The following is a 20,001-nucleotide window of genomic DNA, read 5'->3' as shown; positions in this document are numbered from 1 at the left end:
AGGAGGCTAAATAATTCTCCAAAAGTCAGCACACTGACACACTGACAGCTGTTGTTGCCGTTTGGGCTTGAGTTTGTCATGTTATGATTTGAGCATATTTTTTATGCTAAGTGCAGTACCTGTGAGGGTTTCTGGACAATATTTATCATTGTTTTGTGTTAAGTGATTTCCAATAATAAATATATACATACATTTTGCATAAAGCAGCATATTTGCCCACTCCCATGTTGATAAGAGTATTAAATACTTGACAAATCTCCCTTTAAGGTACATTTTGAACAGATAAAAAACGAGCGATCAATTTGCAATTAATCACGAATAACTATTGACAATCATATGATTAATTGCGATTAAACATTTGAATCTATTGACAGCCCTACAAATCTGACAATGGCTTGTCGACTTACAGTACGTAATCACTTGGCTAAAAAACAAAGCAGCTGAAAATGCTCTGTGTAGATATATTTCTATGGAGAGAATCAATCAGTTTCCCACTTCCTGAGCTTTTGTCTTGATAAACGTTAACATGGAGATTATATGGGGCACCACCACGGGTGTTTTGCTCAACTACTTTTAAGTCTGGGTCTGCGTGACTGAATCAAATCAAATTGTTCATCTAGTAGCCACAACGATGCCTTTCTCGTGGCTCTGGGGTCACAAGATCATTTTGGGATGGGAGATGATTTATGGGATAGGCAAAGCATTTCTGATTTTCTTGTTTGTGTTTGCATTTTCCCCGTTTTCTTCTAATTTAGCTATGAGAGTCCCTCTGAAGACGACCGTGTCCCTCCGCCTGTACACACGTTTTGTTGTGGAGGATTCACAACTGCAGCAACGGGACAACACTGGCACTTAGTTGAAGCAACAGCTCAAGAACATCTCTACTGTACAAATGTACAGTATTGATGAAGAAAATCTGTACTTCTTTCTGTATATTGAGCATGTGACGGTCATGAGTATGAATTAATTTTAAAAAGGGCAACGAGCCAAAATTAACCACAGATGTAGACTACTACCATTGTACCTCTCTAGGTTCACAAGTACAGATCTAGACACACACTGTTTTTTGATCTTTACATTCTCAAAGATAAGGTCTTGTAATAAATAAATGAATAAACACCGTTGACAATAGAGCAACAGAGGAGCGTTTGGAGTGGAAACAGGGTGGATTCAGAATGATAAATAGCATTATAGAATGTAGTTTGTTTGGGTCCTGTTCACACAGTCCTACAAATCCAGTTAGCTTCAACATGTTTTGTTTTTTTTTAAATCAGAAATCCTTCACAATACAAAGGTTATGTAAGACTCGCCATTCAACATCTCACTGCTTGACCCCTGATTCATAAATAAATGTCCACATTCAAGGCGTGTTTGACATCAGTTCATCTTCACATATCACACCCTTGTTCTGTAAACATTAGAAACCTCAGTGAACATCAAATTCAAGACTGAAGCAACAGAGTTGACGCCGATAATACTCCCCCCTCAGTCACGACTCTGTCTATAGCAGAGGGTCGATGGTCATGTGGATCTGGTCTCTGTTGCGTCTGCTGCCGTTGGAGCTGTGGTACAGCTCCTCCCTGCGGCACAGGAAGTGTTGGGTCAGGATCTTGCGGAAGGTGTTCCTGAAGTCCTGGATGCGGTAAGCGTAGATGATGGGGTTCACTGCGGAGTTGGCATGAGACAGAATGATGCCAATATACATGATAACCTCTGACTTCTCCAGCTTATCGTAAAACAGCGTGAGGCAGTTGAGGATGTGGACGGGCAGCCAGCAGACTGCGAACAGTCCAACGATGATGGAGAGGGATTTGGCGGCCCGGATCTCCTTCTGCAGCAGCCCGTGGTGATGGCTGTCCCCGTTGCCCACACACTTGAGCTCGATCTGTCTCAGCTGCTTCCTGGCCACGGTGAAGATCTTCAGGTAGATGCCCAGCATGATGAGCAGCGGCGGCAGCACGCAGACAAAGAAATTAAAGTAGACCATGTAGTGCATGTCCACCACACTCTCAAAGAAGCACTTGAGGTGGCAGCTCTGTAGTAGGTCGCCATTCCTCAGCCCCTCCATGAGGCCAGCGTTTGTAGCGTTTGTAGTGTTGTCCGCCTTGGAACTGTTGTTGCTGCAGCTCGAGTACTTCTTGTTCCAGCCGAAGAAGGGGATGAGGCCAATGACAAAAGAGAGGATCCATAAAATAGCGATGATCTCTCTGGCGGTCTTTCCCGTCATCAACTCCTTGTACCTGAAAGAAAACACAGCAGAGGTTACAGACTTAATAATGTTCCCATTGTGGAAGTTTCGGACAAATGCTCACACTCAAAATAGGCTCTTGAGATCAAGTACAGCCCAGCAGCAAATACAACAACATAGCAAAAATGCAATTTGAATCAAACTACGGTATATTAGCAAAACATTTTAGTTGTTTTTTCTTTTATCTAATAATTTTCTGATGTGAATATTTACCCATGTACCTCTGATGACTGTTACATCTCTCATCATTTGCAGTATCAAAATCCCAACAAAGCAGACCAGCCTTTTTTGTACTTTGTGACAAAATTCACACCGCATTATTTTGATAAATAAAATTATGAACTGGAGTTGCACCCACAGTGAATTTTGTCTTTTGTTGTGCTTGCAGAATGTGAGCTTGTGTTGGCTTTTGTTTGTGCAAGTTGTTGGTGTAGCCTAACTGACACAACGCATGATTCTTATGTAACTCCTTCTGTGCAACAGGATGCACATCGGCCTAATAATGGCTAAGAATCGGGCAGACGATACGAATGATCAAGTGTAATGGTGAATTGCTGTGACTTTGTGCATTCAAGTGTTGTAGGAAATATTGTCTGCACAACACAACACAAACAAAACAGCAAACACAAGCATCCAGTCCCCCACCCACATCAACAAGACGGACGCTGAGTTCAGACAGACTTTAGCCCTACATGAAACAATGCAACCTTCTCATTCATTTGAATGGAGCCGGTCTGGGGGCGCAGCTGGAGCGCCTACGCAGGCCTCAGATTAAAAAAAAAAAAACGCACGGCAAGAGCACAGTAGGTCTTTAACATCAGCATGTTGTTTAGCAGGTATAATGTTTTACCATTATCACCATCTTAGTTCAGCGTGTTCGCATGCTAACATTTGTAAATTAGCCCTGAACAAAGTACAGCTGAGGCTGGTGGGAATGCCATTAGTTTTGCAGGAACGGTTGAGGGATCGCCAGTTACCACAATTTGTCCTTAGGGGAACATAAATGTGTGCAACAAATTTCATGGCAATCCATTAGATAATTGTTGAGACATTTCAGACAGAGTGGTGCAGGGATGACGGATTTTTGTTGGCCAACCTACAAGTTAAAATCACAAAAAGCCAACGGGATTTTTCCATTAGGTGTTGGATTATTGCAGAAAGTAAGCTCTGGCAAACAAACATTTATGATACTTAAACGTTTTGTTCTGTAAGATAATCTTCACAAATGAACACCGCTTTTATGATTTTTGAAGTGAAAAGCTAAACGAACTACGCAGACGCGTCGGCGCGATGATGTTTAGTAGTCTCATTTAGCCACTTTCTCGCCTTTTTAAAGACATAAAAGCTTCAAAATTCACGAGTGGGATATTTACTGACGTATTTTATATCGTAGAACAAAATGTTAAAATCTCTTCAGCTTGTGTTAACCACAGACCTTATTTCAGGCATCTAACTAAAAACCCATTAAAAAAAAAACATTGACTTCCAGATGAGGGAACTGTAAGTGCTAAAATGCGAACTCATTTCGGGGATCTAGGACTCATTCCTGCAGCACTCTATTGCCTTCTATAGAGCCACGCTGCAAGCAATGCTAAAAACATCCACAACAAAACACAAAATCCTCAAGAAAGCACATCCAGACAAAAACAGACAGAGATCAGCTCCAATGTCTTGGCAGCCTTGTTATTGGAAAAAGCTACCAAATTCATTTTTTAACAACGATATTTGGTTTTTCAGATTTCCTGACAAGATGCTACACTGTTAGTTAACAACATTAAACATCCTAATGATGGACCTGACATCCTGATGTCGGAGATTCACGCCCGCGCATGAATGCACCACACAGACACCGAGCAGTTTAGTGTTGGTTTCCAAATGGTTTGAACACACAAAATCCTAATCCTAAACTAAAATGACACACCCATTTGTTTAAGGTGTGAAACCAGTTCAACACCTTTATGTACATGTTCAGATACTGTAAGTGGGCCACAGGCTATGACAATAAAGTAGAACAAATTCAATGTCTATCTTAGATTGAGCAGTTTATGAGTAAATGTTTGTACCGGTAGTTGCGAGGAGCATTCATTGGAGTGTGTTCCATGACAAACACAAAAAAACAGCGTTGCATATCGTCAGTAAGGGCAGCCTGTTAATTCGGCATTGATGCAGGCTCGCTGTTGGAGTGTTTAATAACCCACTTCCACTCCCCACTAATTGGTTTGGGATGGCATTTAATATGGCGGACCCTCTACACGAACGCGCAAATGGAGTGGAAGTGGGGAGGGAGAGAGTGGTTTGGAATTGGGCCATTGTGTCAGTGTGCTGACTCAAATTATGACTTGCCCCAAACTGCATGTGATTATCATAAAGTGGGCACGTCTGTAAAGGGGAGACTCGTGGGTATCCATAGAACCTATTTTCATTCACATATCTTGAGGTCAGAGGTCAAGGGACCACTTTGAAAATGGCTATGTCAGTTTCATATGATGCCAGTCACTCTGGCTTTAAAAACTGAGTCCACTACAACCTCCAAATGATCGATTGCGTTAATGCATTAAAGAAATTTGTGGCGTTAAAACAAATTTGCGTTAACCTGTTATTATTGCGTTAACCTTAACAGCCCTACTTTTTTTTTGTTTCAGTTTTGTGCCATTTTGTAGTTTGATGCCTAAACTGTTCTAGTTCCATGTTGTATATTTCACTTTTGATAAAGGGATAAATGTTGAGTGTTAAATTGATACATTTTACACTGATTCAGCACGTTTCCCATAAAAGCCATCGCCTCACTGAAATGTGATATGAACTTATGAACGGCAGGTGCACAGAGGCTGCGTATGGAGATGCGGGACTGACTCACACGAGTGTCGTCCGGACGGTCCCCATCATATGAACAGCACTTGAAGCTAAATGAGCGGTTTCCTCAAAGCGAGTCAGGCGAGCTACCGCATGGTAATGACTCATACACATGCTGACAGGCGCACACACACACACAAGCCAGTCTGAGCTGTAGGTGCCACAAATAGTCTGATCTCTACAGCTGCACAGTACATTATCACACCATATATCAGCACTTCAAATGTGACTTTTGCAGTTGTAATATCAATCAGTTATAAGTTATCATTAAACCATTAGTTAATGACGGAATAATCATTAGCAAATGATTAATAAGATATGTCTCATATATTAATGTCATATCATGAACAAGCCATTAGCAAAGTTATTGGTGACAAATCATTTGTGAATGATAAACGTTTAACTAAAGCTTACAAATCATTTCATTGTTAACGATAATACTGTTTACGGATAATTAAATATGTATTAAGATGTTGAAGGATAGGTTCACATTTAAAAAAACAACAATGTGGCATAATCTATCACCAATTCATTGTTGGTTTGGGGTTCTTCGTGGGATTTATATATAGATAAAACGATAAATAAAGCCTGTAAGAGATTAAAATGAAGTCACGCTATGAGGAAGTAGGTGCAACATGCAATAATTCTTTGATAGTGCAGGCAGGAAGTGTTTGTTATCAAAGTCTGGTTTCAGATGCTGAGAATTTGCTAGTAAAATGAAAGTCATATTACTGGAAGGACACTTCTTAATCATTAGCCCAGTCTCCCTCTGAGTGGCCATTCAGAGCGAAAACAGTCGTGTGTTATAACTCTAATATTCCCAACAGTCAATTATTCATCAGCGGCGTGCCAACTCCGCCTCTGTCCTGCGACTCCCTGCAGAGAGGCGAGCGGAGCCATGAATAATCCAGCACTGTGCCCACAGAGGTATAGGAGAGGAAGCTTCAGGGTTTCCACACCTTCACCCTGTTCCTCTCCACCTTCTACTCCCTCTATCAGCCAATCAGAAGTACAGCAGGCCGCACAGGGTCCATTTCCCAGAGGGTCCATCTCCTGCACATCGCCTCCCACCCTCTCTTTCTGTTTGGAGGCAGGGAACAGGCGAGCGGCTGAATGGATTAGTTCTGGCATGACGACAGCACGCTGGCATCTATCTTTGTTTTGCTTTCTTCCCCTGCTCCATTCTCCATACATCCCCTTCTCTTCTCTCTGTCGCTGTGCTTCCGCCTGGGGGCCGCAGACCTCTGCCAGGCCACACACACTCCAAACGCTCACAGCATCCGCTTAAATGTCCGTCAGTGTCCGCAGTCCCGCTTCAAAACACAATCTAACAGGTGGCCGTTCATACTGACCACACGGGGAGATTTTATACTTATGTGCGAACGGAGCCGTAAAGTATTTGCATTATAAATTGTATTTGTGAGTATCTATCTGAAAAACAAGTTGTACAACATGGTAAAGGCACATTAATAAAAACATGTATCTGAATTTGTAAAGCTTTCACGGTCCGATTAAGATGTGGTCATGCAAGAACTGTTTTGACAGAAGAGGGAAAGGTAAATATAGATCTAATCTCTCTGTACATTTGCATGGGGAATGTGGACTTGCTTTCCTTTAGTGTAACAGGTGTCAAAGCTCAACTTCTCATTTTGGTCCTTGTTGATTCATTACTAAAGTGATACCACAAAATCTATTTTTGGACTATGAAATACTCTGATAGTTCCTCTCAGGAAATGGAGGCAATGTTCTGTTTTTTGTTGGTTTTCGTTTTTGTTTTACAGATTTTTCTCTGTACTGTGAAATGTTGTAGATTTACAGATATTTGCGGTAATTAAAAATTGTAACATCAAAATTACAGGTAATTAACCATAACTCAAGATTAAATTAATATTGTTTTTTTTAATGCAATTTATTGTATTTGTACAGATTTTAAATGTCATTTTACATAAAATGTGAGGTAATATTTTCCAGATTTCACCTGTTGTGTAAAATTACAGAGATCAGTAGTCATTCAAAGGGTTTTTCTTAAAATGAGTTAAAGTTAAAAGTCGTTAAAAAGGGATTTTATGTTTTTTAAGGGTAATTATTAGTAGGCCTATTTGTACAGATAATAAATTACTGTAAAAAGACAATTAAAGATACTATATTACATAAAGTACTATATTATTTTACAGATGTCTTTCTGTTGTTCTGAGTTGTTGTCTTTACCACCACTGCTAGCAGGCCTGGTTACTCGTCGTGTCTAGAGTTTAACCCGCAAATTGCGAAAACTTGCAAAAACTCTTGCAACGACCTATCCTAACCCAAACCATTCGGAGGTCAACGCCTAACCTTTACCATCTCGTGAGAGTTTCGCAACGTGCGTGTTACCTTCTAGACACGACCCTGGTTACTGCTCTTTAAAGGGCGGGTCCATGTGCATTCTTTTTTCTCAAATGGAATTACTGGCTTGTCATGCAAAAAGCATGGCTGTATAGGCAAAAAGCAGTCATGTAGGTTACCAAAGTAAGCTTATCAATAAGGTTATGAATAATATAAACGCTAGCACTAGCTGAGTCAAAGTTAGCTGTGCTAAGTTTGGAAATAACTGAAAGGGTTAGTTTGGATTTTTTTGAAGTGGGATTGTATGTATACTCCCACGTTCTGTCAGGTAAAATTACTGTTTTGGTGAACGTAGTCTGGTGGCTTTGAAGAGAGCGATATAACGGGTTAATTGCGAGTTAAACTAATCACTAATTAGCCACCGTGCTTGGTGGACTTTGGTAAGAAATGTGTACAAAGTTTATGGGTGGGTGAGTAAGGTTTTGTTGCGCATAAAGTGTTTTTGAATTGTGAAGACTATTAAACTACTGCACGGTAACGTTACTGTTTATTATTGAGCTCAAAGTAGCGGGCTCGGTTGGTTTTAGCTGTGGAAAAAAGCTACAAAAAGCACTCGCTAGCCTCAAATCATCTGCTCATGTGATATTCTCCTGGTAGCTTTTAGGTGAACCTCTGATGAAGACTGCTGCTTTTGCCTCGTGTCTACTGGAGAAGAGCTGACTGTTGCTGCTACACATGCTACTCATGTGGTGACCGTGATGACGCCTCATCTGATGAAGACAGTACAGCTGCAGAAGTAACACTGGTAAAAATATAATAAGACATCCTGTTTGTTTCTACCCTGAAGGTGTCTTATTTTTTCCCCCCCTTTCTTTTTTGTTTGCAGAAGCGTCCAAAGCTCCCTGCCCTTGAGGAGATGAGGAGTTCATGGCAGTTGAAGTAAGAACAGAGGACATTGTCAGCACTAGAGAAAAGGCTCAGGAAGAGATAGAGCTCTCCAGAGGTCTACCATCTACCCTAACCTCAGGGAGTCCAGTGACCTGCTTCTGGAACACGAGGGACGCTCGGCCAATGCTTTCAGATTTGGCAACCAGGTATCTCTGCGTGCGAGCATCATCCACACCCTCAGAGGAGGGCTGCACGATTGTGGACAAAATGATCATCAAGTTGTAATATTAAGAAAATAAAGTCATAACTTTCCTTTATAATATGAATTTATTCTCATATGACATTTTTCCTTGTAAACTTCTGACTTTATTCTCAAAATCTCCGATTTTTTCCCCCCCTCAATGTGGCCCTGATACTGTCGTAAAAATAAGCTTCTTCTTCTCCTGAATTTTTTTTACATTTTTTGTTTTACCTGTCTGCTCTCTGTTGTATAATATATTTCTTAAAATAGAAATGGAAATTACTGTAGATAGACTGTATTTATTCATAAAATAACAAAAAAAATCCTAAATGTACAGGGATAACCTGGATGGTATATTATTTTTAATGTATTCTATCATAATATAATTTCCCACAGTTTAATGAACATTTATCAACGATGAAATACTGTAATTTAATACATTTTGACTGTAAACCTGCTCTGTATTTTTACAGTTTATTACATGTAATTTTGTGGTACGGTGATTTACTGTAATTTGACGGTATCCGTCTGGAAACTTTGCTGCCAGACTTTTTACTGTTTTTGTTCTTTTTTTTCAGCTTGGTTTCACTGCAATAATACAAACAATTACAACCTCCTGCCAGTAATCATCACGAGTTTAACACTTAACCTCCAGCACTTTCCAGTTAGAATAATCCAAACTCAAGTTCTTCGGTGGCTCTAACAGACATATAGACAAGCGACAAATTACAGGACAAACCTGAGTGAAGAAACATGACAAATGCTTCCATACTAACAATGTGAAACTGTAAGCTTGTCACCCCTACGTGTGCTGAAACAAAGACAGGAAGGACTCTTAAATTGTACTTTTAAATGATAATGCCCACTTTTCCTGACCACACACACTGAGGCACAGTGCTGCTGATGTGGGTGTGGACGACCCCTTTGAGGTCTGTGATGTGCTAAAGGTCATTTGAAAGCCCCAACATGACAGAGGGACAAAATAGCTTTAGGGTCTTTTTCTGAGAACGGCAACCACGCAGGGAAGACGGGGGCTTGAAGCGAGCGTTGAGTGGGTGTGCGGCTCTGTCATCTCATGGGGTTTAAAACATCTGGCTTTGGCCTTTCACTTCCACTAAAACCATCTGTGAAAACACTTTCATCCGAGAGCCCCAAAAGGCCTGCAGACTGGCCAATCTCCCACACACACACCAGCCATCGCTGTGGACATGTAATTTGACCCCGAACATACACACTGGCCTTATTATCATGTGTGTGTGTGTGTGTGTGTGTGTGTGTTGTGAGCGCTGCAGAGGAAACTATAAAATATGTTGACAACTGTTTACAGAGAAGGTTATGAGCGTGTCGCAGGTTTAGAGGCAGTTAAAGTCAGTGTTTTTTTTTCTGTGTGAGGTGGTTTTCCGTCCTTACAGGTCAGAAATAGAAACACAAATGGGGATTTTTTACAAGCCACTTGGATGGTGGAGGGGACAACTTTTATCCCGGAGTAGTGTCAAACTGTCCTTTCTTGCCAGCGTTTGAGCCTAATGGAAATGACAGCACATCACAGCCCCACGGCACAAGAACCACATCCAGTTGCCCTCCACAGTCACTGCAGTGAGTGTTGCCTTTAAGAAAAAACCCTGACATGGTGAAATGCCAAAAACACCACTAGCTAGAGACATACTTCCTGTCTAATCTGATAATACAGCATGTATTCTTCAATGCACGGAAATATCAAGCACTATGCTGTCTGCTGCCTGTGTCTGTCCCCTCAGTCGGACTGCGTACACGCTCAGACGCTGCACGGTGGCCTTTGCCATCAGGATCAATGGAAGTGACACTGTGTGGGCAGGTATTGATTTGGAGGCTTCTCCTGTTGTGTCAAATCAAACTGCTGCATGACAGATCTTTGCATCTTTTAAGAGACATCAGATGAAAAAAACAAAAAAACAACTGCTGAAAGTCACCCACCATACTGTATGTAAAGACGACATCATCTAAACCCTTTAGATAATTCAATCAAGGTTATATAAAACAAGTCACTTCAAAGCGCTTTACTAAGTCTGCCTCTAACACCACATTCAAATAATGTTTAGAGAGGCATTATCTGATTATCATTCCAAGTTGACATATTAACCGTGCTATTTTTATACACAAGGCATTAATAATGCTCCACAGGAAACTGATTCATGGGATCACAGAGCTGATACTGATCTACCAGATCCTTAATTCAATTGTGTTCCGTAGGGGGACACATGTCAATATGTAGGGGCTCTTTTATGAAGATAGATAAGATGAATAGAACTCAATATTTTGCAGCTTATTTGGCACACTGTGTATTAACAACAGATTAAAACAGACAGGACACTTTCAATTGAAGTGGCACACTGTAAACACTTGCTGTTAATTTACAGCAGAATGTCAACAGTATTAACCTGTTATTGCTAAAAACAGTGCTTTACTGTTAATACGAAAGGAAACCTGTTAAATTACGCTCATAGGTGAATTAGCTCTGTTCTTCACTCACATGTTGTTCTGGTTTGCATTCTGTGCTTGTAGCCAGCTATAGACAGACATTTTGGGAAAAGTGTCAACAAGTCTATTATAGCCTTTTTCCTAACAAGTGCCTTTAATTGTATTTAGTGTGACTATTCCTATGTCTGTAACCTGCTAAGCCTATTCATCTAGGCAAAGAATTATTTTTATTAAAATGTATGTAAAAAATACAAGGTGCATTAAAACAAATCAGTAAGATAATGTAAAAGAAAGGTGAAAAACAGCTATATAATGTATTTTTAAACAGTAAATTAACTGTAAAATACTGTGAAATTAATAAAGTTCAAACTGTATTTTTCATCAACAGTACAAAGCTGTAAATTTCAGCAACAGTATAATAATGTTAATTTTACAGTAACATAAAGGCAACCCTGCAGCCAGTTCTTTACTGTTATTTTACTGGGAAATTCTTAACAGTGCAGTCCTTAATTCACTTTGATTAGAAGAAAGCAATATTAGTGTCAGAGTGACTATCTTGTCAGATGGGGAAAAAAACAACTTTCATGAGCTAAAGAATTTTCAAATTAATTCCACATCAGTGAAATAAATAAATAGCTACTCACCTCAGAGGGATTTTGACAGCCAGGTATCTGTCAATTGCAATAGCAAGAAGGCTGAAGATGGAGCTTTGTGTCAGTACCAAGACAAAACAGGCCATGAAGAGGCATCCGTAGAAGTCCAGAAAGATGCCGGTGCTGATGATGATGGCAAAGGGGATGGCGAGGCAACCCACCAGGATGTCAGCCACAGCCAGAGACACCAGAAAGTAGTTAGTGGCGTTCTTCAAAGTGGTGTTGATCGCGACAGCCCAGCACACCAGTATGTTGCCGGATATAGAGAGAACAGCAATCACTACTTCAATCACGATGTAGAGCGGATTCATCTCAGCAAAGTGTGTTGAAGGACTAAAAAAAACCGGCAGGCTGAACATAACACTGAAAAACACACACAGCTTCTAGTCCCAGAGGAGTAAAGAAGTCTTTCTGCTGTAATCCAGGAATATTCCACAAGTGTGAGCAGCGGAAGCAGCCATCTGTTTGGGAAGAAGAGAGGAATTCACTTTTAAAAGCAACTATTTGCCGTTTCATGTATCACCAAGTTGTCAAAGGCTGCAGCAGCAGCTGCGCGTAATGATTCATTAATCAGCTGCAGGAGCGTGCACAGTACACCAAACAGATAGAGAAAAAGTCACTGGACATTGTTTCTGCTCACCTTAATAAACCTGTGCATCGTCTCTCTCTGGATGTTTTCACATCAGCAGACCTGTGGAGCGTTTAAACAGCATGCGTATAGCTGTGGAGCTCTGCGGCCAGTGTGTCTGAAGTGAGTGTACTGAAGTGGTGGAGGAAGAAGAAGAAAAAAAAAAGAGGAGAAAAAAGTATTTCAGAGAGAAGCCACGCCCAAAGCACACACACACACACACAGGCGCGCACGCGGTTCCAAGCAGCGCGCGGTGGGTGGAATCCCTAAAGAGCGTCACCGTGCAGCCGTGCGTAATTACGCGCCAATTAAACAGCATCCAAACTACGCCTCCGCTCCACGTGCTTTCCGTATAATGTAAATGTTGTATATATGGCACACACACACAAGCCCGCGCCCGATCGTGCTGGTCACAGACACGCGGCTGCATCTGGTTTCAATCAGGCAGCAGTTTTTGCCCCCACGGCAAAGGACTCAGTGGAGGCAAAAGCAACCAATAGAACTTTTACTCACCTTTTACAGTTTTTTTGTGTTATATTGTTTACCTTCCGCTTCTGGCTGACGCAAACGCACGAGATGAAGTCAGAGTAGAAGGTAATATTTATATAATGAAAGTAGGGATGTCATGGTACCAGAAATCTAGTAGTCATACCAATACCAGTGAATTTCCACGATTCTCGATACCAATTTCGATACCACGATAAAAAAAACCTAAAAAAAAAAATCCCATGTCTATATATATCCTCAGATTGCAAGCAGTAGTTTACATTCACTGACATGGTGACATTTCCATGGGTATAGACTACCAAAGGTGGGACCAAGTCATTGTTTTACAAGTCACAAGTAAGTCTCAAGTCTGTGACTCAAGTCCCAACTCAGGTCTGGAGTCCTTAACAGGCCATATGAGCTCTTCATCAAATGTAACGTCATTTTAACAGCAGAGTAACTGGATCCAACTGGTGCTCTGTAACATAATGGTTTTCTCCTGAAACTTGATTGGATGCTTTTGGATTGGTTCAAACAAAGTGGACCTGGGGAGTTAAGTGTAAGATAATAGAATGCAAGTCTCAATAACATTCACAAGAAAAAAGAAGAGTCCAGAGTTCAATAAAAAAAACAAAAAACCTTTTCAGAGATTTAGCAATATGCAACAACAAATAGAAATTCAGTTTGTTCAGTTCAGTTCAGTTCAGTTCAGTTTTCCCCCCACGAGTGAATCCTCTTCTCGAACATCTCTACATCTCTGGATCTTGCTGCTGCATGGCCATGTTAGTGTGTGTCAAACTCCGACAGAGAGCAGAGAACAGAAGCAGCCGCATTTGGTGCTTGGCGGCTGTTCATTTCGGACCCTGCAGGTATCTTACGGTATCTTCGGTACTGTAGAAAACAAGTACCGAAATACCGGTTCTCGTGACATCCCTAAATGAAAGCAGTTTTAAAGAGAGGAAAAGGCACATGACATTTCTGGAAACCAAGACCAAGTTTGCTGCCCTTTATCGTTCCTTCCTCCATTTTTAATTCTCTTCAGACCCATTTTTATTGTATACAGATATTTCCAATATCTTTTTAGTGTTACTTCACGTGTACCTGCTGCTGCTGCTGAAGTGCCTCTAAGGAGAAAAGGTGTGACAGGCAACTCTTTTCCACTCGGTGTTCCCACATACCCAAATGTTTCACAACCCCCTGGCACAGAGCTTTAATGGGCACAGTGGAAAAGCAGTTTAACCTCAACTAGAGCAGCACAGGAATACACACTCAGCTGGTGCATTCACTGAAAAAAGAATGCTTCAACTGAGCATATTTGTGTCATAACATAACCCGAATAATAATAATAATAATAAAAAGGTGATAAATTGCATATAAAACTTGACAATACTTTATTGAGCAATATCCATCCCTCCAAATCTGACATCCGTAAATAGAAAACTGCACACACTTCTGTCCATATTCTCCCTTTTCTGGATGCAAATTTTGTAAATAAATAAATAACACTTTTATCTTCCAAAACATTAAGGGCATCTGCATGTGCCTCAACTCTTCCATGTAAAAGTCATCTTCTCCTTTATAATTTAACTTGGCATGCCAAATATGTATATTTTGCAAAGCAGCTGCAGTACCATAGTTGTTGAGAGAGTCTTGATGGAAAACGTGAAGAAACGACACAGGAGGGCACGCTACGACGGTTCCATTCAGCCAATCCTTAATGCTGTAAACAATGCAAACATAGAGATCAATCTGTTTTCATAAAAATATTTCTACAAAACTATTCAGCAACTCTCTTAATCATTTTTTTTAGTGTCACACCACAAATGGCAGCTAGGGTTCATTTCATTTCTATTCTCAAGGATGCACACATTAAAAGTGGAAAATATAAAGGCTTTTGCTTCAACTCAAACCTGTCAGTTCAAAATACTCTCTGCTCTGCAAAGTACAACTCCAGCTGGTTCACTATAAGCACTCGGTATGAGAAATGATCGAATCTTTGAAGCAACATTTCAGCAAACGGAACTAAATTTACCGAAAGTTTGGTTTCACACGGGTTCAGTCATGACTGCATGTTGTAGTGCAAGGAGACGTCACACTGCGCACTCAGACAGAAGGTTATTACACTTTCACCATGCATAGATAGTCTTGTTTAAGTTGTGTCTTGGCAGAAGATTTGGCACATGTTGAAAACAATCAGAACCAGAGCATTTGATTCACAAACACCGATAATTAGCACATAATGAAAAAAAAAAATCTTTTCTATTGACAGCCAGTTTGTGACAAAAGTTCTTATGTATTTTTGTAAATTCTTTCAAAGTCAATATAAAGGAATTAAAAATAAATCTCTTCTTAATCCTCTCAGTTGTGCTGTCAACTGCCTCAACCGCACCATAATCTGTTTGTCTGCTTTCATTTGTCTGTGGATCAGATGCTCATTAAGCTTGTAAATATGAACAAGGTAATGCGTTTCCTCACTGCAGTCTTTGTAAATTTGGGCCTCGGCGCTCACTGTAGCGTCCCGTTAAGAAATGATAATACAGCAGCTCCGTGACTGTTTTCAATTTCTCAAGAACAGAGAATTCCTCAGTCGTGTCTCTGGTGTGAAACAGTGAGCAGGAGAAGCGTTCAGGTGGCAGCGTTCTGTCTGTCTGGAAGGTGAATGTAGTGCTGACAGACGGTGACAGAAAAGTGCTCCAGTGCCTCCGATTCATTGGTCTCCGGCTCCTCTTTTCGCCGTCAGTCAGGTCTCAAAGTATTTGTAGATCTGAGAGACGTACTGCATGACGCTCTGCCAGTCCGGCCTGTCCGTCTTCATCAGCTCCTCCATGTCCTGTTTGGAACAAAAAGAACGATTTAGAGTTTTAACAGTATGCAGTGGCGGGCTCAGGTGGTCTGAGGGGAAGGGGGCGAAAAAAATAAAAACGGCACCAGCTGCATGCGGTGGGGCACCAGCGTGTAGAAAGTTTTCTAACATGTAAGGTAGCCTATATGGCACTGCATCATGTTTTCTCAATTTTAAAGCCACCCTAGAGAGCACTTCATCACGCTTTCTTCACTGGAAGGGCACCCTAGAGGGCACTTCATCACACTTTCTTCACTGGAAGGGCACCCTAGAGGGCACTTCATCACGTTTTCTCTCCTGGAAGGGCACCCTAGAGGGCACTTCATCACGTTTTCTCTCCTGGAAGGGCACCCTAGAGGGCACTTTATCACGCTTTCTCCACTGGAAGGGCACCCTAGAGGGCACTTCATCACGCTTTCTTCACTGGAAGGGCACCCTAGAGGGCACTTCATCACGTTTTCTCTCCTGGAAGGGCACCCTAGAGGGCACTTTATCACGCTTTCTTCACTGGAAGGGCACCCTAGAGGGCACTTCATCACGCTTTCTCCACTGGAAGGGCATCCTAGAGGGCACTTCATCACGCTTTCTTCACTGGAAGGGCACCCTATAGGGCACTTAATCACGCTTTCTTTACTGGAAGGGCACCCTAGAGGACACCTTATCATGTTTAATCGATCAAAAAGACTTCCAAGAGGGCACTTTTGCTGAGGTTTGTACGAATATGGAGACACCAAGGGTGGCGGTGTTTCAGAAAATGTGCTTAAGCTACTGAGAAAAGCTGTAATCTACAGTATTACGAGACTGCAGTCGGCCACTCGGATAAATCCTGGCTGACAGTGATGAGTCAGGCAGTGAACCAGGCTTTCACATGACTCCATATCGAGCCGGCGTCACAGCAGCTTCCCTTAGTGCTGATTTATGCAGAAACTTCAGTACAGTCACTTCCACGATGTCTCAACCTCCTAACGGGAAGATGATCAGCTACTCTCTGGGCTGTGTCTGATGGCTCTGTTTATGCAACAGAGAAAGAAGCAGTTGAAAAGTTGGAAGTCAAGTAGCATGAGAACAGTCTGGTAACCGCAAGCACGCAAAGGAAAATTAATAATAAATAATGACCTTTGGTCTCAGTGAAAACATTAAGCCTAATGCACTTCCCTCGCTGACGTCCAGCTGGCTCTTCACATTTAGAGCTAATCAACTGTTCGACTGATTTGTGTGTTTTCTAAGTCATCTCAGAGCAGTTCTTTAGAGAGAACAAATATCCAACAAATCGTTTTTAACATCTGTTAGATCGTGTTCCTCAAAACATGAAGCTGTCATCAGAAGTGCAGAGAGAGTAACAAGGCAAGGCGTCATGCACAGATCTAGAACAGGGAGGGGGAGAGGTCACATTAGTTTAACCCTTACATGTTATTTCTGAATTTTTTGTCTTTGACTGTATATATGGACGACACGTCTCCACTTCCTCATACAGGAGCTGCCACCTTGAGATTGACGTCATTTGGAGGCAGAGTCTGCACAGTAGTGATCGGAGGGTTGGAGCCGCGGTATCAAGGTCCCGCCCACACACCCGCAAAAAAACAATCACAAACCAAGCACGGACGCAACTTGTTAGCGAGAGAGAATCACAGCTGTCAATCATGACGTCTCACCCTCTTTTTATAGCTTCAAATGATTAATTAAAACCAAACTTATCCGAAAAATTAACACTTGAACATCCATCAGCGTGATAAGAACTACCTTAAATGACAGAAACCATCTTTGGGAACAAATTTTGATTATTTAGTTTAGCCCATGGCCCATCCGCTAACATGGAGGGGGCGGGATTCATGACCTATACTGCAGCCAGCCACCAGGGGGCGATTGAGATGTTTTGGCTTCCGTTTTGGGGAGCTGTCCAAGCCCTCGTTACACAACAAATGAGACACACCTTTGGACAGAGTCAAGCTAGCTGTTACCCCTGCTTCTAGTCTTTATGCTAAGCTAAGCTAACAGTTTCCAGGCTCTAGCTGTGTATTTAACGGACAGATATGAGAGTGGAATGTGTTTCTAATCTAACTCTCAGCTAGTTTGCGAATAAGCGTATGTGCCAAAATGTTCGGACTATTCCTTTAAGAGACAGTTCTAATGGACAGTTCACTCCACATTTGTTATTCTCTAGAAATAATAATAGGCCTACTTTGTTTACAGCTTGACAAAACATCGAGGGGTTTTGTGCTCTTAAAATCTAAATATTTTAGTGGAGCAGCTGGTTGTAACTTCTGAGGAGAGCTGCTAATGTTTTCACAAACCAACTAAGCTAATCAAAATCAAGTTATATCTGAATGAATTATGCATTAGGTTAGCTTTTCTCTTGATGCAAAGTGTTGTATATCTCCAGCACACGGTGCAGGAGCACAGGCTCGAGGCTCGAGGTAACTGATATGACGCAGTTAAGACTGTCAGGAGGAAAAAATTGTGAGATAAAATGGTTGTGGGGCATCTCTGTACCGAAGATTAACATCCTGAAAGTTTGGCCAATCAAAGTGTGCTGTTTCCAATTTGTCTGATCAAAGAGTCCTTCTGTGTTATCTGAGTGTGTGTGTCTGTGTGTGTTTGTGTGAGAGATCTGTGGCAGCTCAACTCACCAGAGAAGGTTTGATCCCAATGCTCTCAGCAGCCTGGAAAGCTAGGGCCAGATTCCGGTCCTGAAGAAAAACAAACCATTGGGTGTTGAGATACTGTCAAACTCCCTGGAGGTCCAAACGGCAACAGTAAGAACACACATACAATTATAAACCCTTAAAAACACCCAAGAGACAGTCTAAAACATACAGTATGTAAGCCTTATTTGTTTGCATGAGCATTTCAGTGTATTATGTTATCGCCTATGCTTATTTGACAAGTGTAAAGCTATACTGTGAGCCTAATTAAAATACCCATGAACTGAATTCCTTTAGATTAAGCCCTAATTCGCCTTATGAAACTGTGGACTTTTGTATAGTCACTTCTAAACAGGAAGAAATCAAAACTTAAGAGTGAAATACAAACTGTCCTCGTGTGTGAGCGCTGTTGATAAAAACATTTTTTCAGTCTCTCTCGACCTCAAGTACAATTTTTTTCTGCCTTTTGAATTGAGAGTGCAGGTCCTTGAGTTGCTAATCGCGACTCTCACAAGCACTTGAACTGTCGTGTCGATCGCCTCTTGACATCAGCACAGCTGGGATGATGAATTAAAACATGAATTCTTAATAATTAGTTCTGCAGCTGTAGACTGCTTCTTCAAAAGAACAAATTTCCCCCATTTCACCTAAAATATAAATCCAACTATAACATTGTTTTCTTAAAAAACATCTCTGATAAAGGGCGAAGGAGGGCAGTAATAGGATTATGGGAAGGAGAGATTAAACTGGGAAGAGGTTGGGTGTTTGGGCCTTAGGGGAAAGTCACTCAGTGTTATTAAAGCCAACACACGTCTATTGAATTATTCAGAGGGATGTTTCTGTCATCAGCTCAATGTTACACATTCGCACCGACACGACAGCGCACACACGCCCACATGACTAATTTGTCACGTAGGATGTGTCAGGCCTGGTCGGAGGTGTTTGTTTTTATAAGACCCCCAGTCCCCAGAGAGGAACCATATTGTTTGTACAGCTACTGTATATACCACCTGCATATCCACATTACAGAGCTGTCAACACCAAGCTATACGGTAGCTGCTGCCCTGTGCTCAGGATCACGTACAGAATGACTACACAAATGGTACATTCATAATTCATCTACAGGCTGTCTGTTAATGCTGTGTGGATGAAATGGCAGACCTATAAAATGTCTACAACTTCATTAAGGAAGTCTGTAATGCACAGCTTAATGGTGGAAAAAATGACCCCTGGCAAATGGCTTCAAAGCATTACAGATATTTTATATGCCTCTTGGTAAGCATGCATCTTTCAGACTTACACTGTGTAAGCAGTTTACAGGTTCACATTTTCCACAAACAACTTATCGTGGCTTTATGTGCGGTATTTTGTGGAGACACAATTCTGCCAGTCTTAAGTCCGGAAGAGGACCATATGAGAATGAACATGCACTTTGTTTGCTCTACTCACAAATCAGATAGGACATCAACTGCAGGTCCAATAAGTTAACAGCCAAACTTTACTTATACAGAAGAATTCACCTCACTAAACAAATGCAACTCTGCCTTCTCTGAATTAATTTCTTATCAACTCAACCTCGAGCACAGATTTCGGTGTTGTAATAACGTTTGTGGGGCTCTGTCTCATCTTTTATGCTGTGACATTTTTTTATGACAAACTATACTATGAATTGTTATGACATGTTCTATGGCATACTAAACTATCTATGGCTTACTCTACTATGACCTTTTATGAAATTTCT

General features: G+C 41.3%; 2 protein-coding genes across 6 annotated transcripts in view; both read right to left on the bottom strand.

The window, feature by feature from the left end:
- Nucleotides 1–952: 952 nt before the first annotated feature.
- On the bottom strand, nucleotides 953–12,722 carry adora2b (adenosine A2b receptor). The gene is made up of 3 exons (XM_037749704.1): nucleotides 12,303–12,722; nucleotides 11,654–12,123; nucleotides 953–2,240 (listed from the first exon to the last, which is right to left on the bottom strand). The coding sequence occupies exons 2-3, from the start codon at nucleotides 12,019–12,021 to the stop codon at nucleotides 1,502–1,504; spliced, it is 1,107 nt and encodes a 368-aa protein (XP_037605632.1). The 5' UTR covers nucleotides 12,022–12,123; nucleotides 12,303–12,722; the 3' UTR covers nucleotides 953–1,501.
- A 1,421-nt stretch (nucleotides 12,723–14,143) lies between these two features.
- Nucleotides 14,144–20,001, bottom strand: part of specc1 (sperm antigen with calponin homology and coiled-coil domains 1) — an 80,578-nt gene continuing 74,720 nt past the window's right edge. For all 5 annotated transcript variants that reach the window (XM_037749702.1, XM_037749698.1, XM_037749701.1 and 2 more), the window contains 2 exons: nucleotides 18,246–18,305; nucleotides 14,144–15,606 (listed from right to left, as the gene is read on the bottom strand). In XM_037749702.1, coding sequence (XP_037605630.1) covers nucleotides 18,287–18,305 — 19 coding nt within the window. In that variant the 3' untranslated portion in view covers nucleotides 14,144–15,606; nucleotides 18,246–18,286. The remainder of the gene's footprint in view (nucleotides 15,607–18,245; nucleotides 18,306–20,001) is intronic.

This window comes from Sebastes umbrosus, chromosome 17 (assembly GCF_015220745.1).
Source record: "Sebastes umbrosus isolate fSebUmb1 chromosome 17, fSebUmb1.pri, whole genome shotgun sequence".
NCBI lineage: Eukaryota > Metazoa > Chordata > Actinopteri > Perciformes > Sebastidae > Sebastes > Sebastes umbrosus.
The sequence above is the reverse complement of the archived record's forward strand: the minus strand, read 5'-3'. Positions and strand labels throughout refer to the sequence as shown.